General features: G+C 37.4%; 1 protein-coding gene and 2 long non-coding RNA genes across 5 annotated transcripts; 1 reads left to right on the forward strand and 2 right to left on the reverse strand.

Moving 5' to 3' along the window:
- Window positions 1-1,837: 1,837 nt before the first annotated feature.
- Window positions 1,838-2,818, reverse strand: LOC113351123. Its single transcript, XM_026595174.1, has 2 exons — window positions 2,471-2,818; window positions 1,838-2,323 (listed from the first exon to the last, which is right to left on the reverse strand). Exons 1-2 carry the CDS (start codon window positions 2,816-2,818, stop codon window positions 1,838-1,840), a joined length of 834 nt encoding a protein of 277 aa, XP_026450959.1.
- A 4,142-nt stretch (window positions 2,819-6,960) lies between these two features.
- LOC113353347 lies at window positions 6,961-10,237 on the reverse strand. Of its 3 annotated transcripts, XR_003361220.1 has the most exons (5): window positions 9,818-10,237; window positions 9,423-9,724; window positions 8,478-8,998; window positions 7,537-7,684; window positions 6,961-7,216 (listed from the first exon to the last, which is right to left on the reverse strand). It is a non-coding gene; the product is annotated as an uncharacterized LOC113353347 (long non-coding RNA). The 3 variants fall into 3 exon arrangements; XR_003361221.1 differs by lacking the exon at window positions 7,537-7,684; XR_003361219.1 differs by having other exon boundaries at window positions 6,961-7,684.
- A 9,076-nt stretch (window positions 10,238-19,313) lies between these two features.
- LOC113353348 lies at window positions 19,314-19,890 on the forward strand. The gene is made up of 2 exons (XR_003361222.1): window positions 19,314-19,489; window positions 19,581-19,890. It is a non-coding gene; the product is annotated as an uncharacterized LOC113353348 (long non-coding RNA).
- The last annotated feature ends 408 nt before the right edge of the window (window positions 19,891-20,298 follow it).

Here is a 20,298-nt window from a genome sequence, read left to right on the forward strand (position 1 = left end):
CAATTCTTTCATCTTCACTTCGTTCCTGATCTAAAACAATGTCGTGAATAATGGCTGCCTAGCTGATAACACATAGATGAATGAGCGCACTAAATCTTCCTCTGAAATTATTCCTTTTAGTTCTCTGCATATCGCGTCCCACCTTGCCTCTAGACTTCGCAAATTTTCATTTTCTCTTTTCCTTAACGAGAACAGTGTTGCTATTTCTGGTTTGCATGGTTTGCTTCTTGCACATTTGTTTATTAGTTCCGGTTGCAGCCCGGTTGTCTTTTCTATTATTTGGGTATTATTTCCTCTCTTGCCGGCCACCACCTACTGCTGCATTAAATACTCTCTTTCTATGAATTCCCTTCTACTATTCTCTATGGCTCTCTTTAAGTCTTCTCGTTCATTCTGCTCCCATCGCCCCTTGTTATCTCGCTGGTAGTCGCGACATTCTTCAGCTATCTTTTTGAAGGCATATTCTCCTCTTCGTGCGCTACTCTTCTCTTGCTTCCTTTTTAAATGATTGTTTTTAATTATAAGCTTCTCATTTTTTCTTTCCAACCTTATGCGTTCCTTCACTGAGTCTTCCTTCTTTCGTGTTTCTTGATAGAGTTCCTCCTTAAATCGTTCCTTTTCTTCTTCTTCGTAAGCCTTTTTCCCTTTACCTAGAGAATCATGCAATTCAACGCTTCCCTCAGCCTCTTGTTCCAACGCCCTTTTATGTTTAGAAGTGTTTATATTTGCTCTTACTCACGGGGTTTGCTTTTATTTAACGATAGGGGTTTCTTTCTCACTTCTCGGTGCCTCGCTTCCTTCAGCCGTTTTTCCTTTCCGCGTTGCTTTACCTCATCTTAACCTCCCTTTTATGGAGTCATCTCGCGTTCCTTCTCACCATCACTCGTCATTTTTACCTCCTCATATAGTTTCCTCTGTGTTGCGTCCAACTCTTCACACTTTCTAATTGTTAATACCATCAGTTGCTCCACTCTTCTTTCTTCGCATGCCTTCTTCCTTTGCTCGATTTTCTTTCTTTGTTTCTCCTCATAGTTATGGACATCCTTCTTGACGCAATCTTGTGCTTCCATAAGATCTCCTCTTATCTCGCTAATTGCACTTGGCATGGGAAACCGTATTGCCTGATGATATGTTTATGCAATCCGTTTTATCCCGTGTATCCATGGTCTCCCTATGAGAGCATTGTAAGATGAGTCTATGTCTATCACGCAGACTGTGACTTTCGTTTCCAGCTCGCCAACGAAAGTTTTTACAACTAATTCTCCTTTCGTCTTAAATGATATTCCATTAAATCCATATATGTTGTACGTTGAAGGCACGAGGTCCGAGTCCTTGTACCCCATGGTTCTAAAGGTATGATAAAAGAGTATATCGACCGAGCTCCTGGTATCTACCAAGATTCTGTCAATTGCCCAGATTTTCTTCTTTTCGGTTTAATCTTCTTCTCACTTTGAGTACTTCCCAAAATCCAGGGTTAGAACCAAGGGGTTTGTGTGAGAATTTCCTCCTTCTGGTGCATCCTTTGCTGAGAACGTTATTTCTCTCTTCAGCCATTCCTCTAATGGTTCTCTTGTTGTAACGTTGAATATTTCGTTTCCTTCGAAGTCACACTTATGTACTCTTTTAAGTATGTTGTCATGGAAATTTCGGATGCTCTTCGCTGCATGTATTATCGTATTACAGTTTGGCTTTTGTACTCCCCGATCTTTTTCAATTCAGTATATCTGCTGATTGTCACGAAGTGGTGGTAGTGGTGGAACATAGCCTTCCAAAAAATGTGCGAGTTTTCCCTGCTCTATCAAACGAAGTATAATTCGTCGAATGTTTCGACAGTCCCTCATGTGTGTCCATGAAAACGAAGATATTTGCAGAACTCATGACTCCTGGTCTCCGCGGGTGGCTCTCTTCCCAAATTGGGTGGTGGTGGGATCTCCTCTGTTAATACTATTGCCTCCCATACCTTTTCCACAGTCGTGTTAAGCCTAGGGAGCTTCAAATCCTCGAAATCTGGTGCATTTAGTCTCCGCTCTCCGAATCTAGGTCCTTGATTCTTCCTTTGTTGATACCCTGTATTGTAACTTCGTGGCTCGTAATTCCTTCGTCTTGACTCCTCATACCTTTGTTGATCGATCCATTCTTGATATCCACTTGATACAACTACAAGTTTTGCCTGGACTGGAGTTAAAGGATCTCTCTTTTCATGTTTCGAATCATTCTCCACGACATGCACTGTCCTTGGTAATAGCCTTGAATTTCCTTCTTTTGCTGGAATCGGTGCCACTTCGCTAACTTGCTTCTGCTTTTCTTCCAAGGCTATGTACTCCTATTGATATTCTCCCAATTCATTCATCGTCAACGAGTTTCGAATAATGAATATTTGAGTGTACAGCAGGTCAGTTGGTATTAAAGCGTTCACGAAATCTAAGATGAAATTTTTCTCATCAACTCTCCCTGCAAGCTCGCTGCATACCGTTCTCCACCTCGTCATGAATCCTCGCAGGATTTCTGTGGGTCTCCATCTCAAATTGAATAGAGTTTCAATTCCTGGCGTCAAAATGTTGTTAGTTATATAAGTGGTCAGGAATTTCCTCTGTAAGTGTTTGAACGACGAAATTGATCTTTCTAGTAGCCCATAGAACCAGGCCAATGCTTCCCCGGCCAAGCTCGCAGGGAAGTATCGACAAAGTACCGCATCATTTTGTCCCCATTGCATCAACGAAAGGGTGTATTTCTTCAAGTGCTGCACACCACTCTCAGATCCGCTGAATATGCTTGGTAGCGTTGGAAGCACGCATTTCTCTGGGATGTCCGCGTACATTATCTCATAGGTAAATGGAGATTTATCGGCCTCTTCTATTTCCTCCGCCAACTACACTCTGCTGCCTCTTCACGAATTTTTTATCAGTATTCTCATATCTCGCATCTCATCCAAGACTTCCTGGTTCAAGTTCCCTTCGTTTCTCTCCCAACGGTATCCTCTCATCACACTGAGCCTTCCTTCACCATGCCTCCTTTCTTCCTCATCCTTCCGGTTGAATTCGCGTTGTCTTTCATCTTCTCTTCTCCTCTCTTTTTTCTCATGCCTCCGTCCTTATTTGTACCTCCACCTTTGATCTTCCATCTTGATATTTAGTCGCTTTTTTCTTCGCTCTCCTCCATCGTCCTCGCGGGTGTATCTTCCTCGTCGTAACTCCTTTTCTCCTGATAAAATCGTTTCCACCTCTGAATCCGTGTCTTCGGCTGCCGCTTCCTCGTTCAGCTGGCGATTCTGCAACACCAACCTAGCGTTCTGTCTTGTCAATCGGGCATGTTTCTCTGTTAGATCCTTGTCTCGCTCCCTCTCTAGGAGGAGTGTCTCCCTTAGCTGATCCAACGTCATGTATTCTTCACCAATATTCTCCTCCATTTCCTCACGATTCATCTCTTCTCCTGCTACGGTTTCCGTGTCGGAAGTGTGTACAGATCCCTCTCTAAAATTATCTTTGTTGGCCTCCTCGGTCCGCCGCTGGTCCACGCCCTGTCTTTCCCTTGCAAACGATGTTCCTCCTCTTTCCATTCTTCCTCCTCTTTTGGACTACAATCGTTTCTTCTCCTCGTCGCTATCATGTGTGCCGCTCGATCTGGTGTTCTGGTCATCAACTTATCCTAGTTTCAATATCGGCTATCCTTTAAACCCTAGTCTTAAAAAGGGACGTCTCACTAAGATCTCTCTCGTACAACTTCAGCTTCTCTCCACTCCTTAGATGAGGACGAATCCCCAATCTAAGTTCCCTGTTTCTGGACGCCAAAGTGTAACTACTGGAAATCTAGTAGTACACCCACAGTGATAATCGCTAAGATATAAGGCATACCAATTAATATAAACACCGATATCTTATTGATGAATCATTCAAAGTAACAAAGATACAAGTTCTTCAATACAAGGAAACCCTAATCTCTCTCTCTCAACTAAGATCTCCCACTCTCCGAAAATCCCATCCCCGAAACATTGCTCAAGGACCTCTATTTATAGGCCATATAACTCTAATGGAACACAGCTCATTTTATCTCGTCACATTCTCTCGGTGGTGCTTTTCACTTCGTCCAGACCGTTTTCCATAAAGTTTTTCCCCTTCTTTCGCTTACTTCACATGGGTTTGTCGGGACACCTGTCTCTTTCTTGCTCCACAATTTATCTATCTCGTGGATTGTCTTTTCAGCCAAGTAATCTTACTCCGTCCCTTACGACTTCGTCCTTGATATCTTATTGGATACTTCAACTTGGTGCGAGTTTCCTTGCTTCTGCACGTACTATTTTTGTACTTCTCAAGGATGATCGTCGACGAGATAATTCTGACATCTGAATTGACAAGTTTCTGACCGGATCTTTTAATGAGATTTTCTATCCCTATTTCTTCCCTTTATATCCGACACGTGGCGAACCTATTTCGTGTACCTACACCTAAAATGAAAATAATCTAAAGAAACCCTTGTGAGGTATACTCTGATGAAGAAGCCATTGAAGTAAGAAAGAAACGGATCCTGCAAGAGATAGTTCAGATAAGGTGGTTGGGTTGACAGATAGAGAGTAAGCACGCAGTGCTTCAAGTATGGGAACACTCATACAGGAAAACCATGTGGGCTCACTCTCTTCTGTCACCATATAAACCTATGCAAATAAAATCATACATGTACTACTACCGTGCTTAGTACGTCATAGTACTACTTGAATTGAATATATGATCTTCCTTTGACCCTTACCAGCTATATGGCTAGCTAGACCCCTTCTTCTTCTTCTCCTTTTTTTTTTTATCATCATCACTCCCACGAGAGTATAAAATCTTAATGGTTATATTAGAAGATTTTTGCTAAGATTTTCTGAGTGAAGAAGAAGTGAAGGCCTGTTGATCGTTTATATAAGAAGGGATCACAAGCAGCTCTCTCTCTCTCTTGCGGTCTCATTTTTTCCGGTTCCAATTCTCCCATTGGTTTATTATTCCTATCCTCTAACTTTATTTCGCTTTAGCAGCATTGAACAAGAAAAACAGATGTGTGGGCGCAAAATACCGCACACCTAATAGTAATAGTAAGGAAAAAATATACATTTGATATAAGGAAAATATGACGCGCTCATTACATTTTGTTGACGAATGAGATGACGTCACCAAGTCACACCAAAAGTGTGAAGATCAACGTGATGGTTAAAATGTGAGTGCGGCAAATATAATGGAGGGTGATTATAACGCCCTCTCAGATCCGAAAATAAGGTTTTTATTAGCTGTCCTCCACTATGTAACCTCTATAAAAGGGACAAGAAGCCATTATAAAAAAAGAGATCTTTTTTGAGAACTGAGATAAGAATTTTAGGAGAGAGAAAGTTATTTTGTTCTCCATGTTAGGGTTTTCCTTTATCCATTTTGTATTTGTTCTATCTTCTAATGAAAATGATTTAGAGTTTTTGTCGACCTGCAAGCTCCATGTTAGATAAAAAACAGAGGCAAAAATATTGTTAAAAAAAATTAGATTATATCTTACTTCCTCGGAGCGCAAGGTGACTCCTTTAACAAGTTATTCTTATTTTTCTTCTTCGACATCCGGAATAGGCAGCAATGAATAAATTAAGGAAGCGAAACGAAAAGAAAAATGAATTAAAGGGCGGAATCAAAGTAGGCATACTTCTTTCTTTTCCTCGGGCCAATTAAAAATCTAAGGTTTATAAGTAGTAAGTCTATCAGGAAGAGGGAGGATTGATCCATGAACACCTATACCAGTTATGTAAGGGCCCTCCATGATAAGAAGAAATTTTAATCAGTGAGTATCCTTCGATAAGCGAGCAGAATCATTGGCTTTGTTGTGAAAGTCAACTTCACGCATAATATATTCATGCTCCGCGAAACCATCCGCCTTCATCAAACGGATACCCTAGCGGTGGCGTTCATGGGTAACAAGGGAAACATCATAATGTTTTAAGAAATTTTCCACGGTTTATTCTTCCTTATTGGGCGGAACTTTCACATATTGAGGATATAAAGACTCTAAACCAGCATCGCGACGAGAATACTCCACCATAATCCTAATATTGTCGCCGCTTAACTGGAATATTCCATGAGAAAATTTGATATTTGCTAATAGATCATAAAAAAAGGGGATTTCAGGATTATAAAGGGAAATAGGGAGCCCAGCAGAAAGTTGTCCAAGGAAAAATAATGACTCTCTGGTCATTCCATTGCTCAAATGAAAACCAATCAAGTCCAAGCACGGTATTATGACTCGAACCGTTAGGAATTGTCAGAGTAATTCCTTTGAGTTTAAGTTCATCTTTCACTCTAACGAGTTCCTTTAGATGTTTTTGTCCTGCTCGAGGAGCTATTTAAAGTATGGGAATATGAAAGAAAGTTCAGAAAATCTGAAACCAAAGGATGATCAAATCAAGCAAGATTAAGTTAATCAAGATTTCAAAATGATGAGACTAAAACTGAAAGAGAGAATGATAAATTTTAAAAGAAGGGATAAAAAAGATGGTGAATTAAGTAGTAGCAGAAGAACAGAAGCAGAAGGCACTAGTGGAAATCAACAGTTTCGCGACCGACAAAGCAAGTCATTTAACTCGTATCTATGACTTGCTTTGTCAGTCGAAACTGTTTGAGCGTTTTTTTCTGACGTGTCTCTGAGGATCGTTAAAAATCTTATATCAACGACTGATTTTAGCAGTCAATGATTTATGACTGACATTCATCGGTCATAGATATAAATCTTAATAAAAAAAAATGATTCAGATTGGCTGTCTGGCCTGATTGAATCTGAATAAATCTGAATTCAAACACAAATGAATCTCAAAGGAGAATCAAATGAAAATCAAATTCAAATGAGAATCAAATGAAACTCAAATTAGAATTCAAATGAAACTCAAATTAGAATTCAAATGAAAACCAAATTCAAATAAATGAAAATGAGAATCAAATTAAATTTGCACATAAATAATCATTCAACTTAACATTCATTGATTCATTGGACACAAAGAATTAAAATTTGTAGTTCTAACCAGTATAATTTGTAGTTCTAGGATTAGATTACAAGAAGATGAACTAAAAAACTATATTGATTAAACAGCAAAATGATTTTCTCCCCTCCCTTGTGATGGAAACCATATCAAGTGCATAAATTTCATTCTCCTCGAATTGTGCATCATCAACTCTGGTTTCAGGAACATTGAGTACAACCTAGGAAGCAACAACTTCTGAAAAGCAGTTTTCAAGAGAACAGTTTTTAGTTCATTGTTGTTCACAGTTGTGAAATTATTTGTATGACATGCTATAACTAGTCTGACAACCAAGTATTTAAGAGATACACTTCTAGAGTTGTGCGTTATTATGTAAAAACTATCTAATATTTAGTCGTAGTGAAATGCAATGAACTCCTAAGATTGTAAAATTATGGCAGTAAGTTACTAGTCTAATCCGGTAACTATCAAACAATCAATATTTGGAGATATTTGGTTTATTAATATTTAATATACATAAGTAAAAAGAAAACAACGGTAAGTAAAAATAAACTGACTTGAACATTTGGGAATATCCCACACCACATGGCAATGGATGATAGAGTCCAGTAAGGTTCTCCCAACGAATGATTATTTCCATGGTTAAAATTCATTGTTACCATCGATGTGCCAATGGTAACATCTTTATTACAGAACATTCAGAAACTGTAATTCCAAACATATAGTTTCGTTAGTCGACACCAACTGGACAAACCAACGATATCTTAACAGAAAAAACTCCTGTGATAGTACTCTAAAATGTGGATCGTAACATCTATGTTCTTATTCGGCAATCTCATAGGAAAGAAAAAACGGTAAGCCAACAAAAATTATGAGTTCTCGTTCCTTGCCGTGCAAATGAAACTCAAAAGCTAGACCAGGTGTTTCAGGTTTCCACAAGTGCAAGCTAGTGTGTTCTTGTTGTTGTTAGTATTTTTCCTGCCTTCTATAAAATGTGGAACTTAACAATAATGGAAGGGACAATCTTCTTCTTTGCTATCACCTGATATCGCTTTTAACATGGTTGGTCATATAAAATCAAGTCAACATAAATAATTTTCTTTCAACTTGTGTTGATCCATTCCCAGATGCCAGCTTGTAAGACCAATAAAAAAGATACGCATAAGACTGTTTAATCTAAATATAAACATAGCCATCGACTTTCTTTAAGAAACCCAAATGTGAATTGCTTTTAAAACTTGTCAAACAATAAAATTTTATCAAAGGCAAGTCCATCAAAATCTAAGATTGACCCTTCCTGCTATACATGTACATGTAACTTCTGTTTTCGCATACTTTCATTACAGTACCAAATATTAAATAACTCATAATATCAGCAAAGTTTCATTATGTATTCTTAAGCTAGGTTTTAGGTATAAATACTAAATAATTACCTAGGAACCTTAAGTGTTTCTATAAAGTATAAACAATTTCCATCAGATGGGTTCTTGTGATTTACCTGTATCCGAGCGGCGCTGGTCCATCTTCTATGTTTTTCGAGCTCCAACTCATCAATGACATCCAAAGAAGGAAATATACATTCAGAAATAGAAGAACTATGTAGTGGAAAATATTCATCTTAAGAAATTACTGATCGTGTAGTCAAAGATAGCATATGGTAAAAATAATATCCAAATGAGGAATTGTTGGTACCCACTGCCTCAAATGGAGAAAGCTTCATTTCATATGCATCAGTATATAGTAGGTTGTTCATCATTCAATAAGAGGCCGTTGCATAACAAACGCACAAAATGAGAATTAGAAAATTTAGCTAATCCAAGATTGGTAGTTATCTCCTGAAGGAGTAAACAAGTAAAGTTAAACCGTAACTCAGAATATTCCACTGAAAACTTGAGCGAAGGATCACGTAGAGATACATATTTGTGGGACTGAAAGACCACTATCTTAAGCTTTGTCGAGGACTTTCCATATCACTATTCCACGCATGATCACGTGAGGCAGCCAGGTCCACAAGAATAACTGTACCAAACCATAGATAAATTAGTCAATTAATCAAGAAGGTTCCAGGTTTTATTCCTTATTAGGAACACGGGATGTAGTTATATAAGAAATTAAGAAGTGTGTATCCAAAAAAAACAAATTAAGAAGTGGTTCACAAAATATCATTTCACGGAGATGAGATGAATGAACATATTTTTTTTATAACGTTAGGTCACTAACGTGAGTAAATATACCGCTGGAAAAATGAAAACCGCCGAAGAACATCAAAAACAAACACATGTCGGCTTACTGATTTATAAGAATGCAACTGTTTGTTCTGGAGGTAAAATGGTGATGGTATGGCAATGGAGGTTGATGAGATAGTGAATTGCTGATATTTATGATGAGTAGTGTAACACTGATATGGAAAGCTCATAATTATCGGTATATAGAAAAACAATACCAGTCTAGGTCACCAATGTTGCAAAAGCTTTATACGCATCATTTCATAAGTAATTATGGATGAATTGACAATGTCTGCGCTCAAGCTTCAGGGGACAACTCAAAATCTTGAGTGTCAAAGGCCTCCTTTGCTGAGAGTGTGGCTTCCATATCTGTAATTCCCAACATTAGGGAATCTCCTAACATGACTCAACCAAGAAAATAATATATGGAACCAAGAATGCAAATCTCCCAGAGAAATCCTTTCCAAATTGCTCTGGAGCATAATTGAATTCCTGTAGTACATCATTCCCCGTACTGCATCTACTCCAGCAAGAGTATGAAGAAAATTCCAAACCATCTTAACTACCCATTATCAAGAAATATGAGACTTAGTGAAAAGTTTAAAGAAATTACCAGTCTTAGCAAATGTCTGTCCGCGATAAGAAGCCTAAAACCTAAGCTCCAGGATATAGATAGGATTTTCAACGAGTTCAGTGTCTAAAGTAATGTTGTCCTGTTTCGGCTTCTTGAAGGGTTATATCCTGCAACAAACCAATAAAATAAAGCTTCGGTACATCATACCTGATGAATTTGATGATCAAGATCGTAACGAGAATGATGATTTAAAGAAGAAAATGCTGAAATGGGTTAGGATAAAGCTTTGTGAAGTAAGAACAAATCTAGATTTTAATTCTAGGGTTCTTGGGGTTTCATAGATTTGTGTCTACTAACTAAATCAGGGAAGAAGAAGAAGGTGTCGGTGTGGTGATGGAAGTAGTGGATGGTGTTTGGGTGGTCTGTGTTGGTGATGGAGAAGAATGAAAAATAGCTGCCCTCTCGAGAAGAAGAGAAAAAGAAATAATGGAGAAATAATAGAGGGATGAAGAGATAAGGATAATGATGCGTGAAAAATTGAACCATAGAAATATCTGGGTTCATCTGTCGAAGTGTGTGTCCTTGAGCGAGGAATAAAATAATAATAAAAAAAAATTATTCAACGACCAAATTTGGCGCTCGAAGCTGCGGTCCAGGATTTTTCTACAACTATGACCGCCTTGACCAGTCCGCGGTCAATGGACCGCCAGTGAGGGTCGTGGACGTGGGTCAGGAAAAAGCCCATATTCCACTAAGTTGCAGAGGAAAGAAGGTAAAAAAGGATAATCAAGACGTATTAGGGTAGATAAAGGATTTCATTTTTTTTCCCGAGATATTTCATCTCACAGGCGCATTAATTAGAGGAGAGATAAGAAGAGCGTTGTTACCAGTAAAAAGGAGATTTAATGGAAGACGTGTCAATCAATGAGTGATAAAGTCAACACGTGTAGAAGATCATACGGAAATTACGGAAACATGTCGGTGGATCTAAGAGAATGCGAAAAGACAAAGTTGATGCGGAAAATTAAGGCTTCTCTTACCGCTCTTTCCTTCAAAAAGAACGATACGAGAAGTGGAAAAATGTGGATGCAAAATACAGCACACCTAATAGTAAGGCGAAGGTATACATTTGATATAAGGTGAATATGGCGCGCTAATTACATTTTGCTGACGAGTGAGATGACGTCACCAAGTCACACCAAAAGTGTGAAGATCAGCGAGGTGGTTAAAAAGTGAGCGCGTCAAATATAATGAAGGGCGATTATAACGTTCTCCCAGATTCGAAAAATAAGGGTTCTATTAGCTGTCCTCCACTAGTAACCTCTATAAAAAGGACAAAAAGCCATTGTAAGAGAGATCTTTTTGAGAACTGAGATAAGAATTTAAGAAGAGAAAGTTATTTTGTTCTCCAAGTTAGGATTTTCCTTCGTCCATTTTGTATTTGTTCCATCTTCTAATGAAAATGATTTAGAGTTTTTTTTATGATGTTTTAGATTCATTTCATAAATTTATTTGGGTGTTAGTTGTACGATTTCGTGTAACTACAAAATGATTTAGAGTTTTTCTTATGATGTTTTAGATTCATTTCATAGATTCATTTCCAACCTGTCCCAGTAATTCAATTCCTCATATCAAGGTGTCTTCTAATTCTAAATCTCCTTTCAAATGGAAAAAAGTTGGCTTACTTCTCTTTTTCTCTGTTTTATGATGAGTTCAGTCCCCACTAAACCCAATTTTTTTTTGCTGGGTAAATTGAAGATATATTAAGAAGAGAGAAAATTTACCATAGAGCACTAGGGCTAGCCACCAAACAAGAAAGTTGAAAAGGGAAAAAACAACAAAAGAAAAACCCAAAGCCTGAACAACAGAAAACCAGGGGATCTACCACTAAACCCAACTAACCAGCCACGACTCAAAAACCAAACCCCTTATCATCACCAGTAACAACAAGCAACTCGGCTGTCTTTCCCATTCTTATCTCTCTATCCCATGCTGTTTTCCTGTTTCCCTAAACCGACAAGTCTTCCAAGTTTGATGGTTCAAAACATTCAACAAGACATACACATTTCCAAGATGATAGCAGAGAACAAACAATGAGATAGACATGTTCGGAACTTGGAAAAAGAAAAAAGTTAAGGATAAAATAAATAATCAGGCTTTCACTTAAGACTGTTAATAACAATATCATTACTTTAAGTCGCATGTTAATTAAAGTTATGCATTAGTTTAAGTCGCATGTTAATTAAGGTTACGCATTAGTTTATGCTAGTTGGACCACTAAACCTTCATTATATATGGTCCTAATGGTCCTGATTGCGCGTTAAAACTGCTTACAAAATCGCTTTTGACATAGATCAAGAAGGAAAAAACAATTTGGTTATAATAGTATATGTACACTGGCGACTAACAAGTAAGTATAGTAGCCATAGGTAGACGATTTAGTATATACAATGCTACAAGGTTGAGGCCCTAGATGCTTAGGGACCCTTTTGGGATCCGTAGTACATGGACGACTTAATTAGAAAATGCAAAATATCCTCCGTAAACGTCAGCCTTTACGTCGGCGTGATCTGGTCCTAGTACTAATTTTATTTCTAAAGTTAGATATGTTGTTTATTTTGCTAATTTGAAAGGATAGTTATATCACCGATTCGTACAAAAATTATTGGCGAGTACATATAATTGGTTACAATGCAGAGATTCAACTTCCCAGTTTAATCTAATCTAAGCTGACGTATACGAGCTGTGGGTATCTTGTACCGTCCATACGCATGCCATTTAGCTTTAAGATAACATAAGTACAATAACTAGTGTCGTGTTTGCTTGTGGCTCAATATCATTAACTGCCTTTTGAGGGCATTTTATTTTTCTTACTACATGGTGATTGATGGGTATATGTTAGAAAATGGCATCCAACTCAAAACCAATTGACAATAAGTGGAGTAGTTTCACATCTTATATGGATCGATATATAGTTGCCCTGCTTTTTTGAATCTTACTGGATCTCACGTCTCATACAGGACTTGGCTGTGATAACATATTAGAATACGGGCATCCAACTCACAACCAATTGGTAATAAGTGGAGAGGCCTTAAGGGATTATAAACCGCAAGATCTTAGATGCCCAGATAATGTGGGACTAATAATCTCAACAGTCCCCCTTAAGTGTAGCCTCGTTGGGTCTAACACGTGGACAATTAAATCGGATGACGCGGAGTAAAGGCGCGGTCAAATGACTCGTCGCAAATAGCCTGCTCTGATACCATGTTAGAATATGGGCATCCAACTCAAAACCAATTGGAAATGGGTGGAGAGGTCTAAGGATTATAAACCGCAGAATCTTAGATTGCCCAAACAATGTGGGACTAATAATCTCAACACGCCCCCTCACGCGTAGCCTCCTTGGGTCTAACACGTGGACAATAAAACGGGTGACGCAGAGTAAAGGCGCGGTCAATGACTCGTCGCAAATAGCCTACTCTGATACCATGTTAGAATATGGGCATCCAACTCAAAACCAATTGGCAATAAGTGGAGTAGCTCCACACCTTATATGGACCGCTGTATGGTTTCCCTGTCTTCTTGGATCTTACTGGGTCTCACGTCTAATACAGGGCTTGGTTATGATAACATATTAGAATACGGGCATCCAACTCACAACCAATTGACAATAAATGAAGAGGCCCTAAGGGATTATAAACCGCATGATCTTAAATGCCCAGATAATATGGGACTAATAATCTCAACAGTATCATTTGATCCAGGACTTAGGTTTAATGAGCGGTTCAAGAGTTTTGAACATGGAATGCTACATGCTCTTTCATGAATACAATAAACAGAGAAGAATGTATTGTCTTTGAGTCTGAGAAAACACAAAGGACTTACAAGATTTTCATATTGAGTCTTTGAATTTTAGGTTCAAAACATATGATTATCTCATCTACGAAGCCACTTCTTCGGTTTTAACTTGGGAAGCGGCGGCAGGTCGCAGATTTCATCTAATCTTTCCCAATACTGTAATGTCTAATTGGCAGACAATTTTCTTATAATTCTCTGTTAGTTTATCATTTTTTTCATTGCTTCACCTACCTGATATAATAGAATTGCTCGTATATTCCTTCTTCTTATAATAAATCTTCCTTTTCGATCAAAAAAAAAGAAAAAAATATTTGAATTTTCGCATATACGAATAAAATCATCAAATGCAGCAGCATAATTCTAATGATATCTGTGCTTTCATCATCATTTTTTTTTGATACGCGAAAGCCGGACCCAAATCCCTATCCGAACCCAACCAGTTGGACTGGCCCCACTACCAGACCCAACACTGATCAACCCACTATACAACTAATCTACCACAAATCTTTACGACAACAGGGATTAAACCCCTGATTTCCTCTTTACTGAAGTTGATGGGATAGCAGTGAGCTATGCTCTTGGACCTCAGAGGAGTATACATTAAATCACCAATAGCTAGATAAACAAATAGAAGAAAAAATTAATAGGTGGATAAACAAATAGAAAAAGAAATTGTAAAGAATGAAAGAGTGAAAAACGTACGAACTGGTTGCATAATTATAGTATGTATGGATGAGTCTTTTGCGACTTCCAACAGCCAACCACAAAGCGAAACGTAGTCATCGACAGCATTGTACTTCCGACAAACAAAATAATTATTACGGCGTAAAGAAGCATATTTGATTTCCTGATTATATAAACTTGAGCGGATCCAATTAAGAGAATTATTGATCAATGTTTCAACAAATCACGCGTACTGGGTGATCTAGGGAATGAAAGATATGAAAAAGAGTACAACAAAAATGTTGATTCATACCAATGAGGGAACGAAAGCGTGATAATTGTATATGCCAATACGTCAGGGACAATTCAATCTCTTTTTTATCGATCTTCTTAATTCATTAAATTATAGTAGTACTTTAGGGAACCAAAGTACATTTACTTTAGGTTTAGGTTTATATCAAGATAATCAAATTGCTCATACTTAATACTTAATGGAAAATCCTTAATAAACCTATGCAGAGTGAATTGGCCATCAGACAGCAGGGCTCTAGCAGAGGATTCTTTCCCTCAACGCCTTCATCTTATTTTTTATTTTTTTCGAAGATAAGTAGATTGATAAAACAGAGAGAAACTAATCGCTTGATTCAGTCTCATATGTAACCTATTCAGTGTGAATTGTTCTTCTGATGACTGAATCTCTTAGATTAGTTTCTTCTGAAAAGATTACAACAGAGTTACCAAGATTACATAATGCATAAGCTTTTTCAGTATCAAAAGCAATTGAAGGAATTAAAAACCGGAGGGGGGCGGGGGGCGGGGGGTTGTTCTAGCCAAGACTGCTGTCTATTGTTCTTCCTCCCATTCTTTGCTAAGAGATCAGCTACTCTGTTAGCTTTTTCTGTTTACGAAATTGAAAGCCAAAAAGTGTGTTAAGTTTGTTGTTTGTTTCCTTACTTCCTCCAATATTGCCAGAATTTGCCATTGGATTGTTGAATTTTCTTCTTGTAAGTACTTTATGATTGCTTGGTTGTCTCCCTCAATGACCAGGTTTTGTAAGTTGTTTGTGATGGCCCAATTTGTAGCTTGAAGGAGAATTAGAACTTCTTCTTTAGCAGTGGAAGTTATGAAGATTCCTGATTCGGCTCCTTTGAAAGTTCATGTCCAGTTGCGAATCACAAAGCCAAAACATGCATTGGTATTTTCTAAAATCCAAGAAGCATCACAGTTTATCTTAACAGTGTTCACTTTTGGAAATTGCCATAAAGGTATAGGTTTGATGTGTCTGACATGTGATTGGGTTGTAGTATGCAAGATGTGTTGGATGCTAGTAATCATAGTGTCTTGTTATGTCTAAAGCAAGTTGTTCAGGAGTTCTGGATTTATCCTCAAAGAATCTAAGGAATCTCTCCTTCCATATAAACTAACATTTGGTTGCATCAAGAGCCATGGAGATTGAATTCATATCCCCTGCTATCCATTCATTATATTTATGCAAGAAAGTATTGTTCAAATTATGAGAGTTTAGAGTTTGAGATACTCCCTGTGAAGCCATTGGTTGAAGATTCCATACTGCCTTTGCATAATCACAATCAAAAAAGAGGTGATAAGTATATTCAACAGCACCATTACATAAGACACACTTGTTTTCAATAGATGATCTTTTGTCTAGTTGGTAAAGCGTATTGTAGGCATTTTCATATAAACAATTTGATCCTCTGAGAAGTATCCACCGTGTATGCATCTAGTAGGCCTTCATCTTATTATAAGAGTAACTGTTTGTATTTTCTAATTGAACTAACTAGTCTAACTTCGATTCATCTGAACCTATCTCATAACATTCAAAAATTATTGAGTACGAGGATTACTCAGATGCGTGCTCAACGAATAATTTCAAGTTAGACGCATGAGCGGAGTTAGATTTCGAGTTAGACCTCAAAAAAAAATGAATATATAAACGACCTGACCTATAGTACGGGCTGAGTCAAACATGAACCATACACGTTCAGATTCTGAGTCAAATGCAACAAACAAGGTGTATAAAACTAACCCCTAGATGCCTCTCCAAATTCAACACTCAAATTGACAACAGATCAACTAATATTAGGTCCTAACCCCCATGATAATTCAAGTTTGATGCGCTCAATGATGGACTCAAATACATGAGTTATAGATTTTAATTCATAAACCAAATGTGATGGTTTAGGTTTGATATGCTCAATAGTTCGGCGCAAGCAGATGAGCCTTCAGATTTTAACTCATAAAATCAAATTTCATTGTTCATATTTGATGCTTTTAGCGGTTGAGCACAAAACATAAAATTTCAGTGTAATGAATTAGAACACGTCGTATAAAATAGAAAAATATTTGAAAAATAGTTTTATTACCCAACTGTCTATTTTTTTTATTTTTTTAACTTCCTACTATTTTTTCAATAAGTAGAACATTTAACGGATTTGGAGGGGAAGGTTGATTATAGTTACTAACATATGTGAACTTACTTTTGTTTCCGTTACAATTGTTGGCAGAACAAAGTTAAACCTCAAAATCTAAACTGATTACTTAAGCCTCAAAATCCTAAATAATCACTAGCCTGCTTCAAGGCAGATTCAAATTTTAAAAACTTGAAAAGAGAATTTGGTTGTCCACACCAATTTGCCAAACGAATATATCATAGAATGTGCAAAAGGGGTCCCCTGTCTAGCTAGCCTGCACAGGTGCTCCTTTCTCAATGCAGGTCAGTGGCTCATGACTTGAAAGCAGGTGGGGATATCCGACAAATTACCAGAGAATGATTTACAATAAATTACCTAGTTTAAGTTTGACTAACCCGGCATCATTTGGGTTGAGGAACCAGCAAATTAGCTATTTAAGATACAGCCAATCCACGGAATATTGGGATGGTCAAACTACTCTATAGCCAGGATACGTGGGGTTAAGCGTCATAACGAACGTTAAGGCACGCCACTATTTATCAGAAATTTCATGCAGTAGGCACAGTCCGCTGATATAAAGATGATGGTCAATGTTAAGCGCAGTAGGCACAGTCCGCAGATTAGTACAATGATCTCGAATCATCACGTAGATTGGAAACGAGCGTCACGGATTATTGCGGATTTGTGTAATAATCTGTAACAAATTTGCAGATTAATTGCAGATCGTTACAGATTATCATGAGGGGATAGATCATTGCAAGCAAGGGTCAGTTGGTCCCTGAAAATTCCTTGTTGGCAGGTCAGTTCGTCCCCAAAAAAGAAGAAAGGGATAAACCATAGCAAGCAAGGGCGGTAAATTTCTTGTTGGCAGGTCAGGTATCCCCCTAAATAGAAAGGGAATAGACCATTGCAAGCAAGGGCGGTAAATCCCTTGTTGGCAGGTCAGTTAGTCCCCAAAGAAAAGAAAATTCAATTCAATTCAATTCATCGGAGATAGATCTATGCAAGCAAGGGCGGTAAATCCCTTGTTGGCAGGTCAGTTAGTCCCCAAAAAAGAAAACGACCGGTCGAATACCGATGGTGGCCGGGTCAGAACAGCGGCTCGATGGATTTAGCCTGGGCAACTATTCCGGATCGGAAAGCATCGGTCGGGCGGGATGTACATGGTGGGGATGCATTGGGAAGCGGATTAATGGGGAGATTTGAAGCGAGATAGAAAGCCGAAATGTCAGTATAGTTGGTTGAGCGAAGAGTGGGCAACAAGGGCGCTGAGGAGGTCTTTCCACACTGGTGGGACATCAAATGTCTACAACACTCACGGTCTAAACGGTGAGGATTAGCTCTCCCCCAAAACCACCCAACCCGATGAGCATTAAGGGAACAAAAGGTAATCTTCACTGGGTCAATGTTAAGCGCAGTTGGGTTTGAAGAAGGCAAACAAGTTAACTAAAAGAATTTGGGAGTTCTTGAAACTACTATATCTATGGGGGTTGTGTTCTGATGACGGTCAATATTTAAGCACGGTTTCAACCAACAAAATTTCTCCATAGGAGTGGAGGTATAGGGCGGATCCAGTGTATAGCAAGGTCCTTTTTAAAGAATCATATTTCGGGGACCAGCTTTTTTTTGGGATCACTTTTTTATTTTGGGTAAGACATTAGAAGTAAATCTAGGTCACCCCTTATCTAGATACTTTTCCACCAACTTTCAAGAGCTTCATAATTCACCGAGGGATCGTAGCCTTCTCAAACACTTGTTCCCATAATTGGTAGGCCTGTGATTCGATGATAATCATCCGGAGTTATTGCCATCTCGCCAAACGGTAGATGAAAGATATCCGTCTCTGGATAAAGCCTCTCGGCAAATACATAAACAGTGACAGTATCAAACTTTTGGTGTTCATGTTGTATCGCGTTCCACAGTACACAATCAAATACCGCCAACCAGACCTCGTCACATTAATCTGATATATCCCATATCACTACAACAAACAACAATATTCGTGATATTATATTCTCAACACCCGTAAATGTGTTATAAATATTATGCATTTGTGATATTTCTTGTATCGCACATGTATAGCGTTAGCTGAGTACAATGATAATGTTAATATATTAATTTGTGGCTCTCGTATAGTCGTAGGAAATAGTATTCGTGTTAATAAAAAATTTAAAAATAAATAAATATTTTTTTCAACGTTATTAAATGTGAAAAATAAAATAAAGTACTGATAAAATAAATATTAAATTAAATTATTATTTTTTACTATAACCGTTTTAAAGGAGGTGTAACCTTTTAATTCACCCGGATATCCTTTCTTAAAATCATTAACTAATCACCATGCTTAAAGGAAAAGAAAAACTAACTATTCACCTACGTGTAACCGTCTTAACTTGCCAAGGGAACTTGGTGGATTCATAGGATTACACGTTAATCATTTCTTTTCAAAGTCACGTTTTTTAATTTTTGGTTAACAAAAATCCAGCCCACAAATATTTGTTTCCATATATTTGTTTAGGAAAGATATTTCTCTTTCCATATATTTAGAGTAATTAACCCTAATATTGGCTTATCATCTTCTTCTCTTTTTTCTTTCTTCTAGTTTTTCTTCTTCTAGACCTACATTTAATCAAAATCAGCCGCCACTACGAGCATTAGAAAAGAGGATTAAACATAAAAAATACTCTCATGAGTAAGAAGTTAAAGATCTAATTGATGTTAAAGTAGGTGTTCCTTATGCTTCAAAAAAGAAGAAGAAGTAGGTGTTCCATCTATCTGTTACTTTAGATCAATCAAAATCATTATTTGTTTTATGGGATTTTCGTTTTTGTTTTTTCTACTGTCCGTAGGTGGAGTTTATTTTACTGGTAAGCAAAAGATCTTAATCTTCTTTGGAGAGAAGAGACAAGTTATTTGAGTATGATTGTCGAAGAGCCACAATTAGAACCGATTCCAGATTCTTCTAAGCAACAACAACTGTGAGGATGAGATCAAGAATTCGGTTGTCCAAAGCTAATACGCTTTAATTATGAAGAAATCAACAGATTTAGAATGTATAAATATTTAGTTCAACAAAGTTTGTATGTATTTGGTATTCCTTGTACAATTATTTTTTCCGATGGAAATGTACTATGTACAAAGTCAATTGCTTTGTTTGTATGTTTAAATTCTATTTTTTGTTAACCGGAAATTATATCATCATTTTCTGATCGATGTTCAGCATACAGTGTCTGCTCATGACCTTTGATAACTATTGATTATTCAGAATTTTTTATCGAAGATTCTTAATTAAGAACAACAAATTGTAAATTTTCAGAATTCTCCGCATTATCATAAAAATAAAATGTCATATTAATTAAAAAATAATAAAATAATAAAAGTTTAATTTTTATGACAAAAATGAGTAATTTATCGATAAATGGAAAAATAGACTTTTCTGACTCATAAATTGATTTTGTGATAGAAAAGTATGCTACAAAAAAACCCTCGGCATAAGTGACGCTTTTAGCGTCGGTCGGATTATTCGCAACACCTCCTTTTATAACGCATTGACTGACAGCAAAAAAG

Source organism: Papaver somniferum, chromosome 2 (assembly GCF_003573695.1).
Source record: "Papaver somniferum cultivar HN1 chromosome 2, ASM357369v1, whole genome shotgun sequence".
Classification (NCBI taxonomy): Eukaryota; Viridiplantae; Streptophyta; class Magnoliopsida; order Ranunculales; family Papaveraceae; genus Papaver; species Papaver somniferum.